This window comes from Typha latifolia, chromosome 8 (genome assembly GCF_019914945.1).
Source record: "Typha latifolia isolate L0001 chromosome 8, TyphaL0001v2, whole genome shotgun sequence".
Lineage (NCBI taxonomy): Eukaryota > Viridiplantae > Streptophyta > Magnoliopsida > Poales > Typhaceae > Typha > Typha latifolia.
Genome location: NC_133093.1, coordinates 11814087 through 11832333, shown reverse-complemented (window position 1 = coordinate 11832333; position 18247 = coordinate 11814087). Strand labels below are relative to the sequence as shown.

The 18247-nt window shown below is 37.3% G+C and overlaps 3 protein-coding genes across 4 annotated transcripts; 1 reads left to right on the top strand and 2 right to left on the bottom strand.

Moving 5' to 3' along the window:
• Positions 1–426: 426 nt before the first annotated feature.
• LOC140793523 (uncharacterized) lies at positions 427–6047 on the bottom strand. Its single transcript, XM_073145038.1, has 7 exons — positions 5310–6047; positions 4520–4745; positions 4094–4152; positions 2162–3896; positions 1946–2076; positions 1604–1856; positions 427–1496 (listed from the first exon to the last, which is right to left on the bottom strand). The coding sequence occupies exons 2-7, from the start codon at positions 4659–4661 to the stop codon at positions 931–933; spliced, it is 2886 nt and encodes a 961-aa protein (XP_073001139.1). The 5' UTR covers positions 4662–4745; positions 5310–6047; the 3' UTR covers positions 427–930.
• Positions 6048–10223: 4176 nt separating this feature from the next.
• LOC140793524 (protein PAIR1) lies at positions 10224–16081 on the bottom strand. 2 transcript variants are annotated; one of them, XM_073145040.1, is made up of 12 exons: positions 16037–16081; positions 15018–15178; positions 14774–14930; positions 13498–13645; positions 13145–13279; positions 12877–12929; positions 12588–12782; positions 11944–12006; positions 11797–11855; positions 11208–11352; positions 10756–10837; positions 10224–10509 (listed from the first exon to the last, which is right to left on the bottom strand). In XM_073145040.1, the coding sequence occupies exons 2-12, from the start codon at positions 15074–15076 to the stop codon at positions 10400–10402; spliced, it is 1206 nt and encodes a 401-aa protein (XP_073001141.1). In that variant the 5' UTR covers positions 15077–15178; positions 16037–16081; the 3' UTR covers positions 10224–10399. The 2 variants fall into 2 exon arrangements, with proteins under 2 accessions (XP_073001141.1, XP_073001142.1); XM_073145041.1 differs by lacking the exon at positions 16037–16081 and having other exon boundaries at positions 10224–10506; positions 15018–15975.
• An 87-nt stretch (positions 16082–16168) lies between these two features.
• LOC140794378 (uncharacterized) lies at positions 16169–16861 on the top strand. The gene has a single exon (XM_073146390.1). It carries the CDS (start codon positions 16169–16171, stop codon positions 16859–16861), a length of 693 nt encoding a protein of 230 aa, XP_073002491.1.
• The last annotated feature ends 1386 nt before the right edge of the window (positions 16862–18247 follow it).

Here is an 18247-nt window from a genome sequence, read left to right as displayed (position 1 = left end):
ATAGAGAGAGAGAGAGAGAGAGAGAGAGAGAGAGAGAGAGAGAGAGAGAGAGAGAGAGAAGGCCAATAAATGATTCCTGGAAGCAAGTTTTTTTTTTTGGGTGGCTTTAGATGAAAAATTAAATGATAACAATTCAAAGAAAGAAGTTAACTTGTTTAGACGATATTGAGCAAGTTCAAGATATTCTTTCATTGTTATCATCTTTGGATATTTTTCTTTTATTACATTGGGAAATTTTATACAATAGGGAATGTTCTAATGTATCAGGCACATTTTTTTTTTGGAGAATACTGGACAGGAGTTATGGTAGAAACACAAATAATAAATGGTAATAATTTATGGAAAGGAGCAACTGTAGGACATTCTTATTTTAGAGTGCAGATCATCCTGATCAGTGAATGAAAAGAAAAGAAAAGAGCCAGTATATAGCTAGTCAAGCTCTTTCACATTATTAAAGAGAGAGAAAACCAAAAGAATAAGAAAACAGATACACTGGGATCAGTTAAAAACTGCTATACTAGTTATCCTGAGCATCACAACTGATACAATCAGAAGAAAAAGAAAAAGAAAAAGAGAAAGAATGCCCAGGACCTTAAAAGATCCTACCAATTCCACACATCCTCTATGGAAGCATACCCTACAGACACTCTTCTGTTTTGCAAATTTTTGGCATGATCAAGAAGATAAAAGATAACCAACCTAAATTAAAATGAACTGCAGCTTTTCAGTATTTGGGCATCATACCGGTAACCGATACATCCCAAGAAGATAAGCAATAGAATAGCAATCTTAAACGATGCTACCAAATCCACACCCATACTTCACTGTGTAGGGAGAGCCTATGCCGTTCCATCCTTTTGTGTTTGTCCTGATGATTAATTTACAATTAAAAGGGAACTTTTAGTTACCAATTAGCTTTGAATGTGTCGTTCATGGTAGCCACAAATCGAACACGGTTTCTTCTATTAAATCATCAAGGGTGCTATCCCATATTTCAATAATAATGCTTTCATTTTCAGGTTGAAGATCCATCCAGGTCCCACCGTCCAAATCTTTTCTCATTATCTGTTCTAATGTGCTTGGAAACTGATTTTGGAGATGCCATTCAACACCTCTCATTACTTCCATGACGAAATTTCCTCCTACTGGAAGTGGACGGACATTGCGTTTAGCATAAGATGCCCAAGGGTTGAATATGAAATATCTCTCCTGGATCTCTGCGAGAACTTCACAAATGCAATCAAAGAGAAGATTTGAATCATCTGATTCACAATACGACTTTCCTACTTCATTGCATAGGGCAGGATACCATCTATCCAGATTCTCATCTGTGAGTAAGCCTGAGTCCTCCAACACAGATTTTACAAATTCAAACCTGGCATTCTTGTCCTTTAAAAGACTTCTTAGATTTGTCGCAGCATTTTGGAAGCTTAGAGGCACTGAAGAATTGTCATGTCCTTTGTAGTGAGTTTGGCAATTTTGTATGGGCAACTCAGCTGCAAATGACAAAAAAAATAAAGGTTTTTCAAATGAACATATCTAACTAATATTGCAAGAAAAAAATTTAAGTAATTACTGCAATTAGCATAAATTGCATCGGTACCATGCTTGGTAGTTTTGCAATCAGAGCTGATGATATCCTCATTGAAATATTGTTCAAGAACAGATACTGGACTTGGTTCCTCTGGATTTTCATAGGTGCTTTCAGGTGATCTAGGAAAGATCAATGCTGATGAAGTAATTGGTTCAATAACAGTTGCTGGACTTTGCTCCTCTAGGCTTTCAAGAATGATCTCAGAAGAGCTTGGAAAGATTGGTACCAACCTGTTCATCGGTTCCAGTTCCTCCAACATATCCTGTGACACAGAGCAAGGTTACAGTTTTTAGCAATAAAAATCATGATAAACGGAGTTATAATAGCAATTTCATGGCAGATATAAGTTACCAGGCCTGGACATTCTCTTATCCCTTCACCTAAAACACAGAATTCACTCCCAACAGATACAGAGCATGCATCCAAATGGCTACAGCTTTCAGTGCACATGATACCTCCCATATCTATAATTTCTGTAGCTCCTGCAAAAATTTCATGAATTCCTTTAACAACAACGAGAGGAAAAATTTACCAAATATATTCTTATGGAACATATGGTGAAATCACCTTCAAGGTTCATTCCTTCTTCATAGTAAACCCCATCCTTAACTTCAGCATCAATAATTTCGGGCTTCAACTCAACTACTTGTTCATCGACACCAATGCTAAAGTCACATTTAGTACTCTCCATGTCTTGCCTCGATGGACTTAAAATTCTGGTAGCACCTTCATCTTCAGCCTTCTCTAAAGAAGACGAAATTGACTCATCAGGTGAGAACTCGAGCTCCTCTTTTCCAGGACTAGTTTTAGGTGATAATATGTTGTATTCTGGCAGTGAAAGTAATCTTGCCAAAGATTTTGAGATATGTTCAGTTGGAAAATCATCACTTCGGTTTCCAGTATTTAGAATCTCAATGAGATGCCTCTTTGCCTCCTTGTAAAAGAAAGATCCAGTCCCAGAGGAAGAGATATCATTCTTGATGTCATGTTTGCAATCATTTGGCTTCTTGTTGTTGTCAAAGATATCCTCAAAAAGAAAATTGTTGTGAAAGCCAGGTGGCTCAGAATCATCTTCACTATCTGAGGAAGTTCTACTTGCCAGACTTGTTACCGAACTCTCTGTGGAAAGCTGTTTATATGCAGTAGCTGAATCTTTGAACCCATTTGGAACTCTATGGGCAGGACCTTTCGTGGAGATCAAATGTTGCTCCTTTCTAGGCTCACCAATGACATGTCTCAACCTTCTTTTGATTTCTTTCAGAGAAAAATGGGAAGCAACTCTCTCACTATCTTCCTGAACTTGCAACCTATTATGTGATTTTGATAAGGAACTTAGATTAGTTCTGAATACAGGATTTTGCATTCGTGCAGAACTTGGCTTTAGAACAACTATTCTGCTAATAGACTTAGAACTATCACTTTTTCCTGATGGCCGTCTTTCCTTTGGTTTGTCTCTGTTCCAGAAAAAGTTATATCTACGCTGTTTAGTGAATATATTCCTACTGGAGAACTCCTGACATTTTTCTGAACTACCAACACCATCCACCAATTTATTTCCTTCCATAAATCTACCTGATTCTGACTTGGAGATTCCCTGAATGTTGTGAATATTTTGAATATTCTTTAATATATGTGAGTTTGGATTTTGCAGAAGCTTCAGAAATAACTCCTTGTTTGAGCTCAGTATCTCCAATGCATTCATGAATTCTTTGGATTGAGCTGCCTTGCTGCCATTCAGATGTTCCTCATCATCAAACTCGTGGCCTTTATATGCTTCAGCTACATCAACCATTGCTTTTTGAAAATTAGAGTTCTCCTGACCATGATTGGAATCGGAATGGTTCATATCATTTAGCTTCATATGTATCAGGAATTTCAAAGAAGGACACAATTCCATCTTATTCTTACAATCGACATGCTGGCATTCATTGTGGAATCTGTAGATTTCTACCAAAAATGCTGCCAAGACAAAGTCCAGGTCAGCTTCTTCAGTTGGACTCGTGTTCTTATAACCATCATCATCGAAGCTTCCAGGAGTTGTCAGGTCATTGACATAAAATTCTGAGATTGTCTTTGATTTCTTTTTGGTTTGTTTGGAACCTCTCTCTCGATGGACGTCACGTCCCAAATCAGATAATAATTTTTCAACTTCATTACCCGGAATCTTCTTCGATTCACTTCGAATCTTCTTTGATTCACTTGGAATCTTCAGTGGTTGAGCACTAGCCATCTCTTCCTCGATAAGTGTTTTGACACTCGGCATACCCAAATTAATCCTTCGTACTTTGCTTTCGTTGGCTTTCTGAAAAATTAAGGAAACAATATCAATTATTTTAGAAAGAATTGCTTTCAAAAGTTCCGCAATGCGGAGAATTTAAAGAGCACATAACACAGTTTTTTCATGACAATGAAAGCATTCACCAAGACTGCATTTATAGACTGGAAATTAACTAAATACAGTAGTCTTGACAGAATAATAAGCACATCGACAGAACTTACCTCATCTTTATCATTTATTTCCACAAAATTGCTGAGTCTGACTCTGGAACATCCAGTGGCTGCAGAAGATGCAGGGGGCCAACATTAGAAAAATGAGTCTAAAGCAAGTACAAACAATTAGATAAAAATTGCAGTATTCGAAGGAATAAACTCTGCAAAAAGACCAATATGTTACATACTGTCTTGCCCTCCTAAGTGTCGCCACTTTAATTATACTTGAAAACTTCATTCAAGCAAGGTAGACCAGCTTAGTTAAATTTGAAGAGAGATATTTACATGAGGATCTACGGATCTAAGTTCAACATTATTGGAATTTATTTAATATTGTAAAATAGCATGGAGTATTCAGTAATTTCATGAAGCTCAAGTAACTAGGGAACAAACACCTCAAAAATACCCAATTGTTTTGGTGTTGAGAATACTCACCAGCATATTTAGCACTTCCATGCTCCTGACTTAAGAGTAACCTTGGGCTCCGACGGAAATCTAGCAAGCGAAGCAGACTCCACATACAGCCTACATTGGCCTTCTTCGGTCGTGCAGACCATCTGTATACTCTTTTGCCCATAATTGATGAACGACTGTCTAGCTATTGCTTTTTCTGATAGATGGTCACTTCAGAAAGCGGAGAACCAGAAAGGAAGCTTTAAATCTGAATGAAACCATGCAAATAAATCAGCCAAAAGAGAGGGAGAAAAGGCAGTTGCATAAATAAATAAAAAAGAACATCGAATTGCATGATATGCACTCCAAAATCATCAAAATCATAATTCTGATAGAACTTCTGGCAACTTGTGAGATTTTGTAGATATAAAAAAGATGCTATAAGTACAAAAGACATGCATGCAGATGCTAGCATACTGATGCCCCAAAGTCACCAAATTAATAGTTCAAACCAGAATATATGTATCAATTCTCCAGTGAAGGGATAGAAGCTTGGATTTCCAAATTGCAGTTTTTCTTAGTGAGATCATTAAGCAGAAGCCCAATTCAGCAACTATTGTGTTCTTGCCATACAAACTTCTATTTGCAATTTCATGAAATTTTTTCACAGAAAAACAAAATCTCATTGGGATTTCTCAAGTGCTCAGGTTTTGCACGAACACTAATAATTACACAGAAAGAAGATAGAAAAACACGGCAAGTACACATAATAGGGACTATAAAAGATTCTAGCTATAAAAGAGAAGTCAAAGGAGACATCCAATTGGAGTACCTGAAATGCAAGATCTCTAAACTTCCAATTTCATGACCTCTTCCTTCCAATCTCGAGTGATGGAACCAAGCCTGCGCTATTCCTTTTCTCTAGAGAGGAAACGATAGCTGACCCAACTCCAAACACCTTTTCCACAATCCGCAAAACCTTTCGGCAGCCGAAACCAAAATTTTCAAAGTAAAAAAGTTGATCGAAAGAGACAAAACCACCTCTACCAACAGCCTTCCAGGTCCAGCATATGGATTCCAAGGGCAACCACAGATGAGATGATATAAAAGGAAGGCTTTTTACATCCAAAAGCCTTTAATCTGAATAAATTATACACATGCAAGTTTTCTTTGCCTTCTGCACCTTCTCAGAATCCAAAAAGAGAACAAAAAGCAACATGCATCAACTTTCCAAAAGTTTACACGCACCGAGTCGTAAACTCCTCCATTTGGCTCGATCAGACAAGCTCATAAACAATCTGAACCGATCGATATCTAAATGTCGGATATCAAATTCTGACCTCCATCGGTCGAGAAACGAAGAACGATCAACTACCCATTTCTCAGAATTATCTGAAACGGCAAGAAGATCAAGGCTTTGTTGCTTTCCTTGAACTTTTCTTTCTCTATTCTAATGGCGAAGGAGGTGTCCTCTGTGAAGTTGCCGATTCCTCCTACCCGGGTTAAGTAAAAAAGTTTGGTACTACGACCATCATCTCTATCTCTCTCTATTTCTCTCCTGTTGTTTTTAGGTGGGCTCTGATATATATATATATATATATATATATTCGATTAATTAACATTTGTCGACATACAAAATAAACAAAATATCTATTATTTAACTTAATTTTCCTCTGCTGTTGATCCGTCCTCATCCTAGTAACCATGCATATTTTAAAGAATGGGCCATTTTCAATATATTGACGATGGAAGGTGCATTCAAGGAAAACCGAGACAATGTTTTTTTTTTAATCATTTAATAACCTAACAGAGTGAACAAAATATCAATATCTCTTAATACAAAAGCATTTAGATTTTACTAAATTTTTAGTCAATATATAAAGCTATTTAGTCTGAGCTTTAAGTCTTGCCCTGCCAGCCATTGCTCTTAAGCTAATTCGAACTATTTCTCTAAGTAACAGCGACGCCAAAGTGCTCCTCAAAGCCAGCATACTACTGAGTCATTAAACTAAGTGAAGCTAAGTCACAAATAAAAATATTCTCCTAACTTTCTTAAATTGGGTGGTACCGAGATAATGTTAATATAAATAGTTAAACATATCCACCCACGATTGTTGCATTAGCCTAATTGAAAGACTAGTCAATAAAATTTGGACATTTATGCATAACATGGGTCACAAATCTCTCTCCTTTCTGGATACCATTTGCATCTACTGGTGTTGGCTTCCATTGTGAACAAAGATCGCATTCGTTACTGAGTACGTTATTCCATATTTGCTTCCAGTCGATGGGAATGATCTGCTATCCAAACTAACACACCGTAGTAGCTACTTGTCGGTCCATGGAGAAGTAAAGCCAATGCAAATCCTTTTCTTTGAGGTGGTTAGTGTTTCACTGTGAAGAAGCATCAACCAGTCCTCCAAATTGTGCAGTTGTTGATGGAGATGGGTTTCTTGATGACATCTTATCCTCCAAGGTTTGCTTGCTATGCTACAAGGCGACAATGTGGATGGTAGACATTGGTGAACGATGCCTAGCTTTGGCATCTGACATATTAGTTTGGTTGCATTTTTGTTGAGGGAATTAAGTTGCATATAGACAGTGAGATGATGTCGAGTGGTGTTGATTGCTTACCCTCCGCATCACTGTTTGGTTAGGCTTTCCCAACCACAGCACTGGCGAGAGTTGGACATGATGATCACCAACTAATCCTATTAAAGCAATCTTCTCGGCTAATAACTAAGTTTTTTGCTATAATGTTTGATATTTGTTGTGATGCAATACGGAAGGGAAGCAAGTTTCAATTGTCAAAAGAGTCAATCACTTGCAATTAAATACTTACAGATCTAAAATAATAAAAAGAAGAAGAAGTAATCAGACTTACCTTGCTTTCTCTTAACCAGTGTTATTTAACAGAAGTGTTGAATAAGTTAATACCATATTCTGTCACGAAGAAGGCTAAGTGGGGCATAGAAAATATCAATGGAGTTATATATAGCTATTTCCCTTCAGGCTTGACTTGTTGTGGCATTATAGAGAAGAAATTCTGCACCAATTAATAAATAAATTAGTAACCCACAGTTTTTACCCTGGCTAAAAAATCATATGGATTGTTTCTCCTAGTTCTCAGAATTTGGATGCTCACGGTCTAAATAGATGTGCTAGAAATGGTCACGCACAAAAGTTTTCCATAGTGCTCGACATTATCCAAGGCAAGGAAATGTACAAAGAGAGTTGGCACAAGCTATTTACGAGTATATATAATCAAGGAATGATAAAAAAAAAAGGTCTTTCAATAGAAGTAACCAAATATCGTAGCAATGTCAAACATAGCGAACCTTCGCGATTAATAGATGTCACCATATATGAGATCTCAACTCGTAGCACGCTGTTTCCCCAAAAATAATAGTCGCTTTTCACGTATCAATTTGTATACGACTTGAAAAAAAATTAATAGAAGAATGTAGTGCATGAGCCAAAGTCACTTCGAGTGAGAGGTAAAATAAAAAAGAGAGAGAGATTCGGAAGAAGGAATAAAAGTGGCAGAAATATTTAGAAAAAAAGGTAACAAGGCAATAAAACGGAAAATGTATTAAATGGCCTTCCATCGGTTGTAGTAGGGGACCAGGAAGGCAAGAACCACTTTAATGATCATTATAGTTTTCTCTACCCAAGCTTGAAGAGAATACTCGAAGAAGTACAACTTTGTTCCTTCGTTTTAAGCCAACAAATCAATAACGACGCAATCACGTGGGGTGCATGTGACGTCCGTGGTTGTTCCGATTCACAACCATTACAAGAGATTCAACAATTGAACCGGAAAAAGGAAGAAAAAAGAAGGCAAAGAATAGGAAGGAGTTTAGCTGGGGGGGGGGAGGGGGGATGTTATATCCACAAGGCGAGATCATTATCACACTACCAACCATTGGAAGAAGGTACATTCATTCATTCATTCATTCAGGGAATTCCACCTTATTTGGATTCCAGTCAAGATAACTGATCCAGAAATGGAGGGCTGATTGTGTTGTGGGCTCCAAACAATGGAAGTTGGTTAGATATAGGGCGACATAGCAACTGTAGAGCCATCAAATATTTGTCAAATGTATCTCATGGGGCACATCTTGCAGGAAAGTGTAAAGGTACAGTAGTCCATAGTACCACTAAGTTTCATGGAACTACAACAAGACCGACTGGATCTAAGCTTTTGTTTCATTGCTAGATGGTGCTTGGTTCCCTGTAGATAATCATATAACGACACTAAATCAATAAAAGAATTCCTTAGTCAACTTTGGCAAGGAATTGAGCCATTGAAAAATACAGCTAACTATGAAGAAGTGGAAGACGTACAATTACTTTATATCTTTGTCAGATGCAAGAAATAATGGTATCACTGCTATAGGCATTGGGGAACTAGAAAAATTTTAGAGTCCGTGATTAAGCATTGGGAGATGGAACAAATGGATGTAGATACTTTTAATAGATGCGATCAATGATAGGTTCGCAAGCAAAGTATCAAAGTTGCCCTTGGATGTGTCGGCGGAGGCCACTAGTCCTCGACTGCTAGATACGTGTGCAAAAAAAAAAAAAAAAAAAAAAAAAATTCCCCAATCCGGCCACACAATAAAGCATACAGAGAATAAGAAAGGGCCTCAAATCAAAAGATCAAATGTATGATTGCCTCCGATTATAATATGTTATGTGATATTAGCTGATGAGCAAAGATAATGATAACCCTAAATTTCTTTTTGAGAGGAATCCGAGCTTGAAGGCAACTGACGATACATAAGACAAAGCTGTTTCCATTTAGAAGCATAGTGGACGATGTGTGATTAAGCCACGTGCCCCAGTTGTTAAAATGTTATTGTTGCGAGCCTATACTAATCCAAGGCATCTCACGTCACTTCACGATCAAGTCAATTAAGCTTAATCGACCACAAACGACTCAAATGAAGGACAAGATCAAAGGGTTGGTGTGGTGGTGACTGGTGAGAGGGCTAATATCCTACGTCAACTTCACCTTGTCTGTTTGGTGAAAGAAGTTCTCTTTTGGACCACTTGTGGGGAATATAATGTGGTCGGTTTGGAGCTTTAACTTTTGACAAAACTTTTTCCATTAGATGCTCTGCCGTATGCGCACAACCCCCCTTCCTTCCCTCCCCAACCCCTGCTGAATGCCAGCGGTAAAGGAGGGCCTTGGCCAACCCAAATCACATGAGAGAAAGGGAAGACTACGGCACTCTATTATTAAAAGAGACGTGATAAGATCGTGCAATAGATAGCAACAGAGCACTTTATTAGGTCAAGAAAAAGCAAAGCAGTCATCTGATGGCTATAAAACTGCTCGAAGAATGCAGAGTAGAAGAGTTCTATGATTTGCATACCCTTGTAGATAGAGTAGACGTGGAATGAGTACTGGTTTAATCTTGGGTTGCTGCTTGATCGACAACGTCGATCATTGATGAGATCATTTGGAGAGAAGAATGCTGTACAGGGACTCGTTCAATTGAAGAGTTCGCGGAAACTTCTGATGGAATCTCAATGGGCCTAACTGGGCCTCAAGTGGTTTCTTATAGGAAGGTAGAAATTGGACCTTTGGTATAATGGGGAAGTCAATATATAAAACATATGGAAATATTAAAGGAGAAAAGATAATCTAGAAGTCGATCTCACCTCTCTAAGAAGTAACCTCTCCAAGAAGTAAGAAAACAGAGCTGTTGATTTTTGGTGCATCAGAGAGCTAAAGGACTGAAATGAAAAGGAGCAATATCCTTCTTTGCAAAAAAGAAATAGCATTTTACAAATCTAAGTTTGTCATCTTCAATAGGAGTTCTCAATCCTAAAGTGATGGTAAGGAGCCCAATCATTAAAACAAATGGAAGAAAAGTTTCCATTCTGTCAGTACTATCTAGTGGTCAGCATACCTTACACAAAAATTACCGAATTCATCTTTCTTCTCCTTCTCTTCCTTGCTTGTCTTAGAATTCGTAAAGTATCTTCCGTAGCCTCCTTCATCCAGCAGCTTTCCTTTTCTGCTGCAATACAGAAAGAGTGAATTGAATATGCACAAGTTTAGCTGATGGAATCATGGACCGAAAAAAAAGGAAGAAAAAAAAATCGATCTCCCGAACGACTGGCAGATCTCTTTAACAGTCAATTATGCACGTTCTTTTACGAAAAATGTAAATATATCTGAAACTGGTAACTTTCTCTTTAATAATGTCATTAGATTTCGTTGTATACAAGTGTTGTCCGTCTTACACCACATTTGTCAAGTTTACCTTTTTTCTTTTTCACAATTAGGCAGGAAGCACCTCCATCACTCTCATCATCTGAATCAATGATTACTCTGAAATCTTGGTCCTGAATCACGATTAATAAGAATAGTCCTGACGTTAGATAAGCTCAAATAAACCAGTAAGACTTGTCCAGAATTACTCGATAATAAACTTTATGGATTCCATGCAACATGCGGTGCTACAATCTGCTACCATATGCAATTCGGGGATGCAACTTTCAGCACTGGAGAATTATACTGAATTAAATTCTGGGACTAGGAATTGGCATGTCGATATCAAAATTTTCAAGACATGGAAGAATTAAAGAATTAATAGCAGGTGTCACATACTATAGACTATAGAGTGAGGCAATAATTTTTTTTTCTTTTATTTGCACGAGACAGAATATGTAACGCTTTACTTTAGCTTAGGATCAGCAAGTCAGCACAAGTAACCTTTTTCGAGATAGATATGTCTTCCCGCTTGAGTGCCATTATATGGTTAGGACCAGTCAATTTTGGTTGGAGTGCTTTTGCCTTTCCTTCTTCCACCTTTGGAACTGGAACACTTCTACTGTATCCAGTCAAATGCGCAGCCAGACTGGCAAAGATAATCAACAAATAAATATACCAGAAAGAAGAAAAATATAAACATGAAAAATGCAAGTGAGCCAAAACACTATTAAATAGATCAGTAACATTAGCAGAGTACCTTAATATTGTAGCAATGAATGCACTAAATTCACATTCCACCAAACCAACACCTAGATGCCATACTAAATTTGCCAATTGTATAAACCGGCTAATTCCACCCACTTCATGATTGGAAACTTTTATTTGCAGGGAACTTATAATAAATTTCTATAGAAACTCAAAAGATAATACCTTGCTTCTTTGAAGGACCTTGCAAGCCATAAATTTCAGATATACATCATAAACTACAATATCTATATCACAGATTGTTCCAATCCAAATTCCAATTTCAAGAATAAGCTTTGATAAGACCAACAGCTAATGAAAGATATAGAGGAAGTCAGAAGGGTACACTTTTGTTACTGGTATCTGACTGTTCGACAAATGATTCGTGTCAGTACAGGTTCTACTCTGCAGAACCAAAGCAAACATTAAGAGATTTAGAGATATAACTAATAGTTATTGAGTGAATCTTCTAGATCTTATGAGAATCATGTACCCCGGGTAGCTGGATTGGAACTGTACTTTTGTTGCTGAAAGATTTGATGCTATTCAATATTGCCTGCACAGTATCAGGAAAAGATCAGACAGTCGGCAGAATACAATATCTGGGTTACCATTTTGGTTTTGTCAGTCCTTGAAAGACCAGAATTTGCTATGATTTTTTGTAGATAGGAGGTAAAAAGATGTGCTAAGCACTGAAAGGATGAAAATGTTGGTAAAGTCAAATGCATACTGCATTTGAAAGTCATCTGAAAGAAGAATACCAGTGACAAACTGACAACAGTTGAGAACTGATATTAAAATTTGGCCTAATCCAGAGATGTATCATAAATATCTGAGTAGCCAGGACAGAGAAACATGCCTATTTTTCACATTTAGATGCATGATAAATAGAGAGGAAGAGTGCAATTAACATGCATGAAAATTGTAAGAAATGATTTCAAGGGAAGCCCTGAACAGGGAAAATAGGAAGACACCACCATAAAAAAATGCACGTTTCAGCCTCTATATAACCAACATTAGAAAAATACAGATAAAAATGTTGCACAGATTATCTTTTGGATACTTCTTAGAAAAATGTACTTAGTTGAAATGTATCAAAGAAGTGTGAGGATGGATTTAGAAATTTAAAGTGACTACCTCCATTTCTTTTGTAATGACCCTAAAATTTTCGTGCTGTAGTTTCAAAAAGCATGTTTCAATCTGATGTGGTAAAGCTGAAAGTGCCAAGGATATCTCATCCAGTTTGTCAGAATTAGAGATCTTGATCAACTGATCAGGTATACTTTTCAGACTTCCATCAAGAAAAGATTTGATATCATCTTCTGCCTTGATCTGTTATCAAAGTCAATGGTTCAACGAATCAGATTTATGTGACAGATGGCAGTTAAGGATAGGAAACAGATGATGCCCGAATTCTGATTCCTACCATTTTCTGCATTGAATTGTCTAAGACAAGAACTTTTTGTCGTATCCCTTCAGCTGACCATGAATGACATCGAATGCAACGATATATCAAATTGACAGTTTAGAATTTGAACTACTATACTAAATTATTGACCTTGGATTGTAGCAAGAATACATCTGGATTAGCGGCAGCAGCAAAACAACACATTTGGTTAATGTAATAAGCAATTGAAGTATATATATTGATGTTTCATTTGGTTTCCTTCAGAACCTTCCACATTAGCACTTACTTTCTAGTGATACTTCTTTCACAGCTCTGTTTACTTGCATGACATCATTTTGAACAGAGTCCAGGACCATGCCTATCCTGTTTATAGAACTTTCTATTAATCGAAATTTGTGCTCAAGTTCTTCATTAACCTGACCTGTTCAGAAAAAAAGAGATGAGATATTTCAGTAATTCTTCCTGATGCACCTATGATTATGTCATAACAATAACCCTTCTGATAGATTTAAAAAGTTTGGGTTACTTTCAAGATAAGTAGAAAACCATATTATCACATGTGAACATGGCAATTGTTACATGTGTGTCACCCTGCGAATTGAATAGATTTCAACTATCAGAAGTAATTGCTTGACGTACATCTACTATCTGGAACAGATGTTGGATTCCATCGATGCAACGTGTTGTTTGATGCTCTTGACAGCTGCATCTGAGATTCTTCTCGCGAGGACGATCCGGAGGCCAATGAAGAGATCCTCTTTGATGAATTATCATGTAAGCCAAATCTCTGTTCAAATAAATAAATATATATAGTATGTAAGAAAAACAATGAAAGAACTTTTGACACAAATAGAGGGTATGTGCTACAACTTGAAGCAAATAAGCCTATTATTTAGCTACATAGTTTATTCCAAAGGTCATATCATCTTAGGAATTGTGCCTAAATGATGTACCTGCATTCATATGCTTATGTACCTACATGCATGTAACTGTGTAAGCATTCACAAATATGTGTGCACATCTATGCACTTCCCTTATTCCATTACAATAGATCATATCATCTTAATGAATGACAAAAAAGAGAATTGTTTCAATGGGAATTGAACCAGTCTCATCAAGCGACCAGTGTTAGATGTGCTATTATTGTGAGATCATTCAGTTCAGCTATGACAGTTTTCATCTTTTTATTTATACTCTGACAACAATTGTCTCTTTATATATCTTAAGCTCTATTTATTGCAAGACCTCTGAAGCTTAAGAATATCAGATTTCTCTTTTCAGCATAGTTGGTCAAAAGTAGTTAGCCTAATGCGTGTGAGATAATCCTAACAAATACAAACTGACACATATAGATACCCTATGAGGCACCTTTCATGTTCTCAATAGTGATAAGCTGCTCCCATTGATGTAATTTAGTTTATTTTTCAGCGACATCAGACTCTGTTCATGCCAAAAATAATTATCTCAAAATTATGTTGTTATAGCTCAAGAGAGAAATAAGAGCAAAACTAACAGGTAAACTTGTTTTTGATCCACAGTAACTGTTTGAAGAACAGTAGTTTTTTGGAAAAAAAACAAGGAGCTAATGAATAAAAGGAAAATTTATCATTCCATCAGAAAAATTTTGATATCAAAAAGAGGAGTACTGAACTGATGGAGACAAATTTCACCCATCATCTTCCTTGATTATCCCCAAAAGAAACAGAAAAAGGGTAAACAAAATTGACGTCAATGTTTGAACAGAAGCTCTATAACTGAAGCAGGCAATTTAAGCAAAAGGATTGACAAATTCAGTTGATCTAGCGCACTCTACTGCTCTCATTTCAATCTCGACGAATGCTTAAGGATCCAGTATTTCCCAATCTCCACCAATAGCTCAGGAAGATCGGAAGAGATAAACGAAAAGCTCTTTTACCTGATCGTTCATTATGTTCTCCTCGAGCGAGGTCTGAGACAACTGTGACAGCGAAACCCCCTGGGAGAACGACTGCTGAGACTGAGATCGGAGCTGAGACGCCTGGCTCTTTCCCAAACCCGATGCATCCGTTCCGGAGCTCATTCCCCCGCTTCTCCTAAACAATTAACTACATGAATCAAACAAAAAGAACAGAATATTTCAAGATCGCTTTGACCTGGAGAAGAACGAGAAGGATTCGAACCTCGGAGGAAGGACGGAGATGGAGCTCAGATCGCAGGCCTTGTTAATCTTTAGCTTCATCTGATCCGCGGATGGAGATCAGGGTCTCAAGAGAAACCCTAAAGGTAGATCCTATCTCGAGCTTGTAGGAACTCAAAGGGTTGAAGAGATCGATGAGGAACCCTAGATTAGATCGGCCGAGAAGAGAATAGAAGAATGGATAGGATATTTCAGTTCCGGAAGGCGGGGTTTAGTGACGCCATATATATAGGCGCGGAGTTTGAAAATTTTCTGGCTCTAATTACGATCGTACCCTTTGGATTACGAGGGATCACAAGTCACAACTAGATTGAAGGTTTCATCAACGCATCTGAGCCGTCTTTAATTAAATATACGAAGTTATGATAATGCTCTCACTGTCTGATTGACCATTTATTAATTTTCTTTGGATAGTCAAAAGAAAAAATCGATTAAATTGTAAAAATAGTTACCAATAAACAAAGAGAAAATTAAATTATTATCTGATTATTAGGAAAAGTATAAAAAAAACGAATAATTTTTTTAATCATTTAACTGCTAATTAACTTTTATGACTATCTAGCAAAAACAAAGTTTTTTAAGAAACATTAGTGAGAAATTAGTGGTGTGAGAGGTGTACATAGAAATATCTAACTTTAGATAAGTATACATATATAAATAAAGAATTGTAGAGGGGTATACTTATAAAATAACCCTTAAAAGTTATAATTAAAACTCCAAGATAAGATTGGGCTCTTCTAAGCATGCTCTTCTTAAGGTGGTCTGCAGTATTATATCTGGACTTATTTTTTTTTTTTTATAGTTTCTTCCCTATTTTCTCTTAATCGTATTGTATCAAATTTGTAATCAATTTTCTAATTTTCTTGAGCGAAAAAGAAAACACACCTATCTACAGTTTGCTCACTAAAAAATTTAAAAGAAAAAACTCAAATTATATCCCAAAAATTTCCTTTCCAAAATTTAATTCGGATTTCGAAGCAAGCTTGAGAAGTGTAAATATACCTCTCGTTTCTCTTCCACTTACTCGCTATCCACCCAAACCCTTCCCCAAACCACTCGTAAGTCGTATCACAGTCTCCCTACCTCTCTTTTTTATTCCCACCTCGGATATCTCGTTACCTTATTCCACCAACCATGGATAACAAAAGAAGTACGTCTCCCCGCCGATTCCCCTCCTTCTGGCATCTCCTCTCCCTCGCCACCACCCTCCTCCTCGTCGCCGCCTCAACCATCCCCTTCACCTCCATCTCGTTCGTCTTCCTCTCGTTCCCCTACCTCTACCTCCTCTCCTCCCTCGCCTTCCCCAACAACTCCCCCAACCCTTCCCCTTCTCCTTCCCCTCCAATATTCCCCAACAACCGCCTCCTCGGCGCCTACGTCCTCTTCTCCGGCGTCCTCGGCCTCCTCCTCCCCATCGCCTACCTCCTCGACCGCTTCCTCGCCGGAGACGCCGCGTCTGTCGCCGCCGCTGCGCCGCATCTCTTCCTCCTCGCCGCGCAGGTCTTCCTCGAGGGATTCGCCTTCTCGAGGGGGTTCGCGGTCCCCGTCTTCGCCTTCGTGCCGATCCTTTACAACTCGAGGCGGATGTTCGCGCTTGCGGATTGGGTCCGATACGAGATCGGGAAGGGAGATGACAGCGGAGGGAGGAAACTCGCGGGGCGAGTTCTGGCGGTGGGGAATTTGGTACTGTGGGCGTATAATTTATTCGGATTTCTTATTCCGGTTTATCTACCAAGGGCTTTGAAGAGATATTACTGTGGATTTAGTGCGGGAAATGAGAATAAGGACACGGATAAGAATAATTCCGACGATAAGAAGGCCTCCTAACGGGCTTTTCAATGATCGTAACGATGCATATTATGAGTTCAATATTAACTGCATGTTAATATGTTACTAAGCTGTGGTTATAGCTAATGATCTATCTCCTTTTGAACTCTACTTGCATATTGTAATGTTTACGTAGTGTTCTTTATTCAGAAATGTGACTCCATTGAGTTATGAGTACAGTAACAGTGTGATGTTAACTACGACAATGGGGAAAATAATTAATCAAGATATCAGTGAACCTAATTTGATATAAAAGAAAACTAGAATAAAAGAAAATTGAGTGAAAGAAGCGTGATCAATGACTCTAGGAGGCCATCAAATTTTTTTACCCCTAGAAAAGATGGCCGGCCACACTTCTCAATCAATCGAAAATCTCATACAAGCAGGAGAGATTAAAAAGAAAGACGAGAGAAGAAATGAGAGTTTTTTTAGAGCAACAAAACGGACCCCAACTGCATCTAAAATTGGAGTACATATTATATATAGGATTTATGCAAGTAAATCATCTGATTCTCCTGATCCGCGGCGCCGTTGCTGGTGAATGAATCGAGTCTATTTATTTTTTAATTGATTCGTGTTTATATCTTATGTAAGCCCTTAAGTTAAGTATAATTATATTATATAAGTCCTTAAGATAAATCTAGTAAAGTTATGTAAGTCATTAAGATAAGTTATGTAAGTTACGAAGACAAATTTAATTATGTCATATAAACTTTCAAGACAAGTTTTAGTTCGAGTTATACAAGTCTTTAAGGTTAATTCGAGTATGACTAATTGTATCAGACATCTATATATAAATGTGCTATGCTTCTGGATTTAATCACAAGTATTCAAGCATTAAAAAATTATTTTAATCTTGAGTTTATCTTAAAAGTAAGTGTAAAATAATCTAAGATTATAAGTCAATTAATCATAACCATTTATTTTTTTAAGAGTAAATCTAAATTAGAATCCTAATTCCACCTTCAAACTATAGCCATCACAATCTCCACGAGCCACCCTACCTTACAGCCCTCTACCACCATCCTTAGCCGGCCACCACCCTTCAACAACCGCCACAAATATCGAATAATTACCAATATATCTAATCTCACATTTCTCTACTGTTTTAATTTTATCTTTTCACTCCTAACTCAGAATCATGTAAAACCAAAGTTATTAAATTAATGACTTCCGAAGCTTCTTCCTATAAAAATATCATAATTTTCTTACATCTAGATCATTTCAAATTTGATTTATAACAATTATTCTCCTCGTTCCTTTCCTCCTCAGGACTCATGAGAAACTACAAATTTCAATATGATAAGGACAGACTATAATAATGACAATTATATACAATTTCACTTACTAGTATTTGACCTATTAACGATCAATAACGAGGAATAT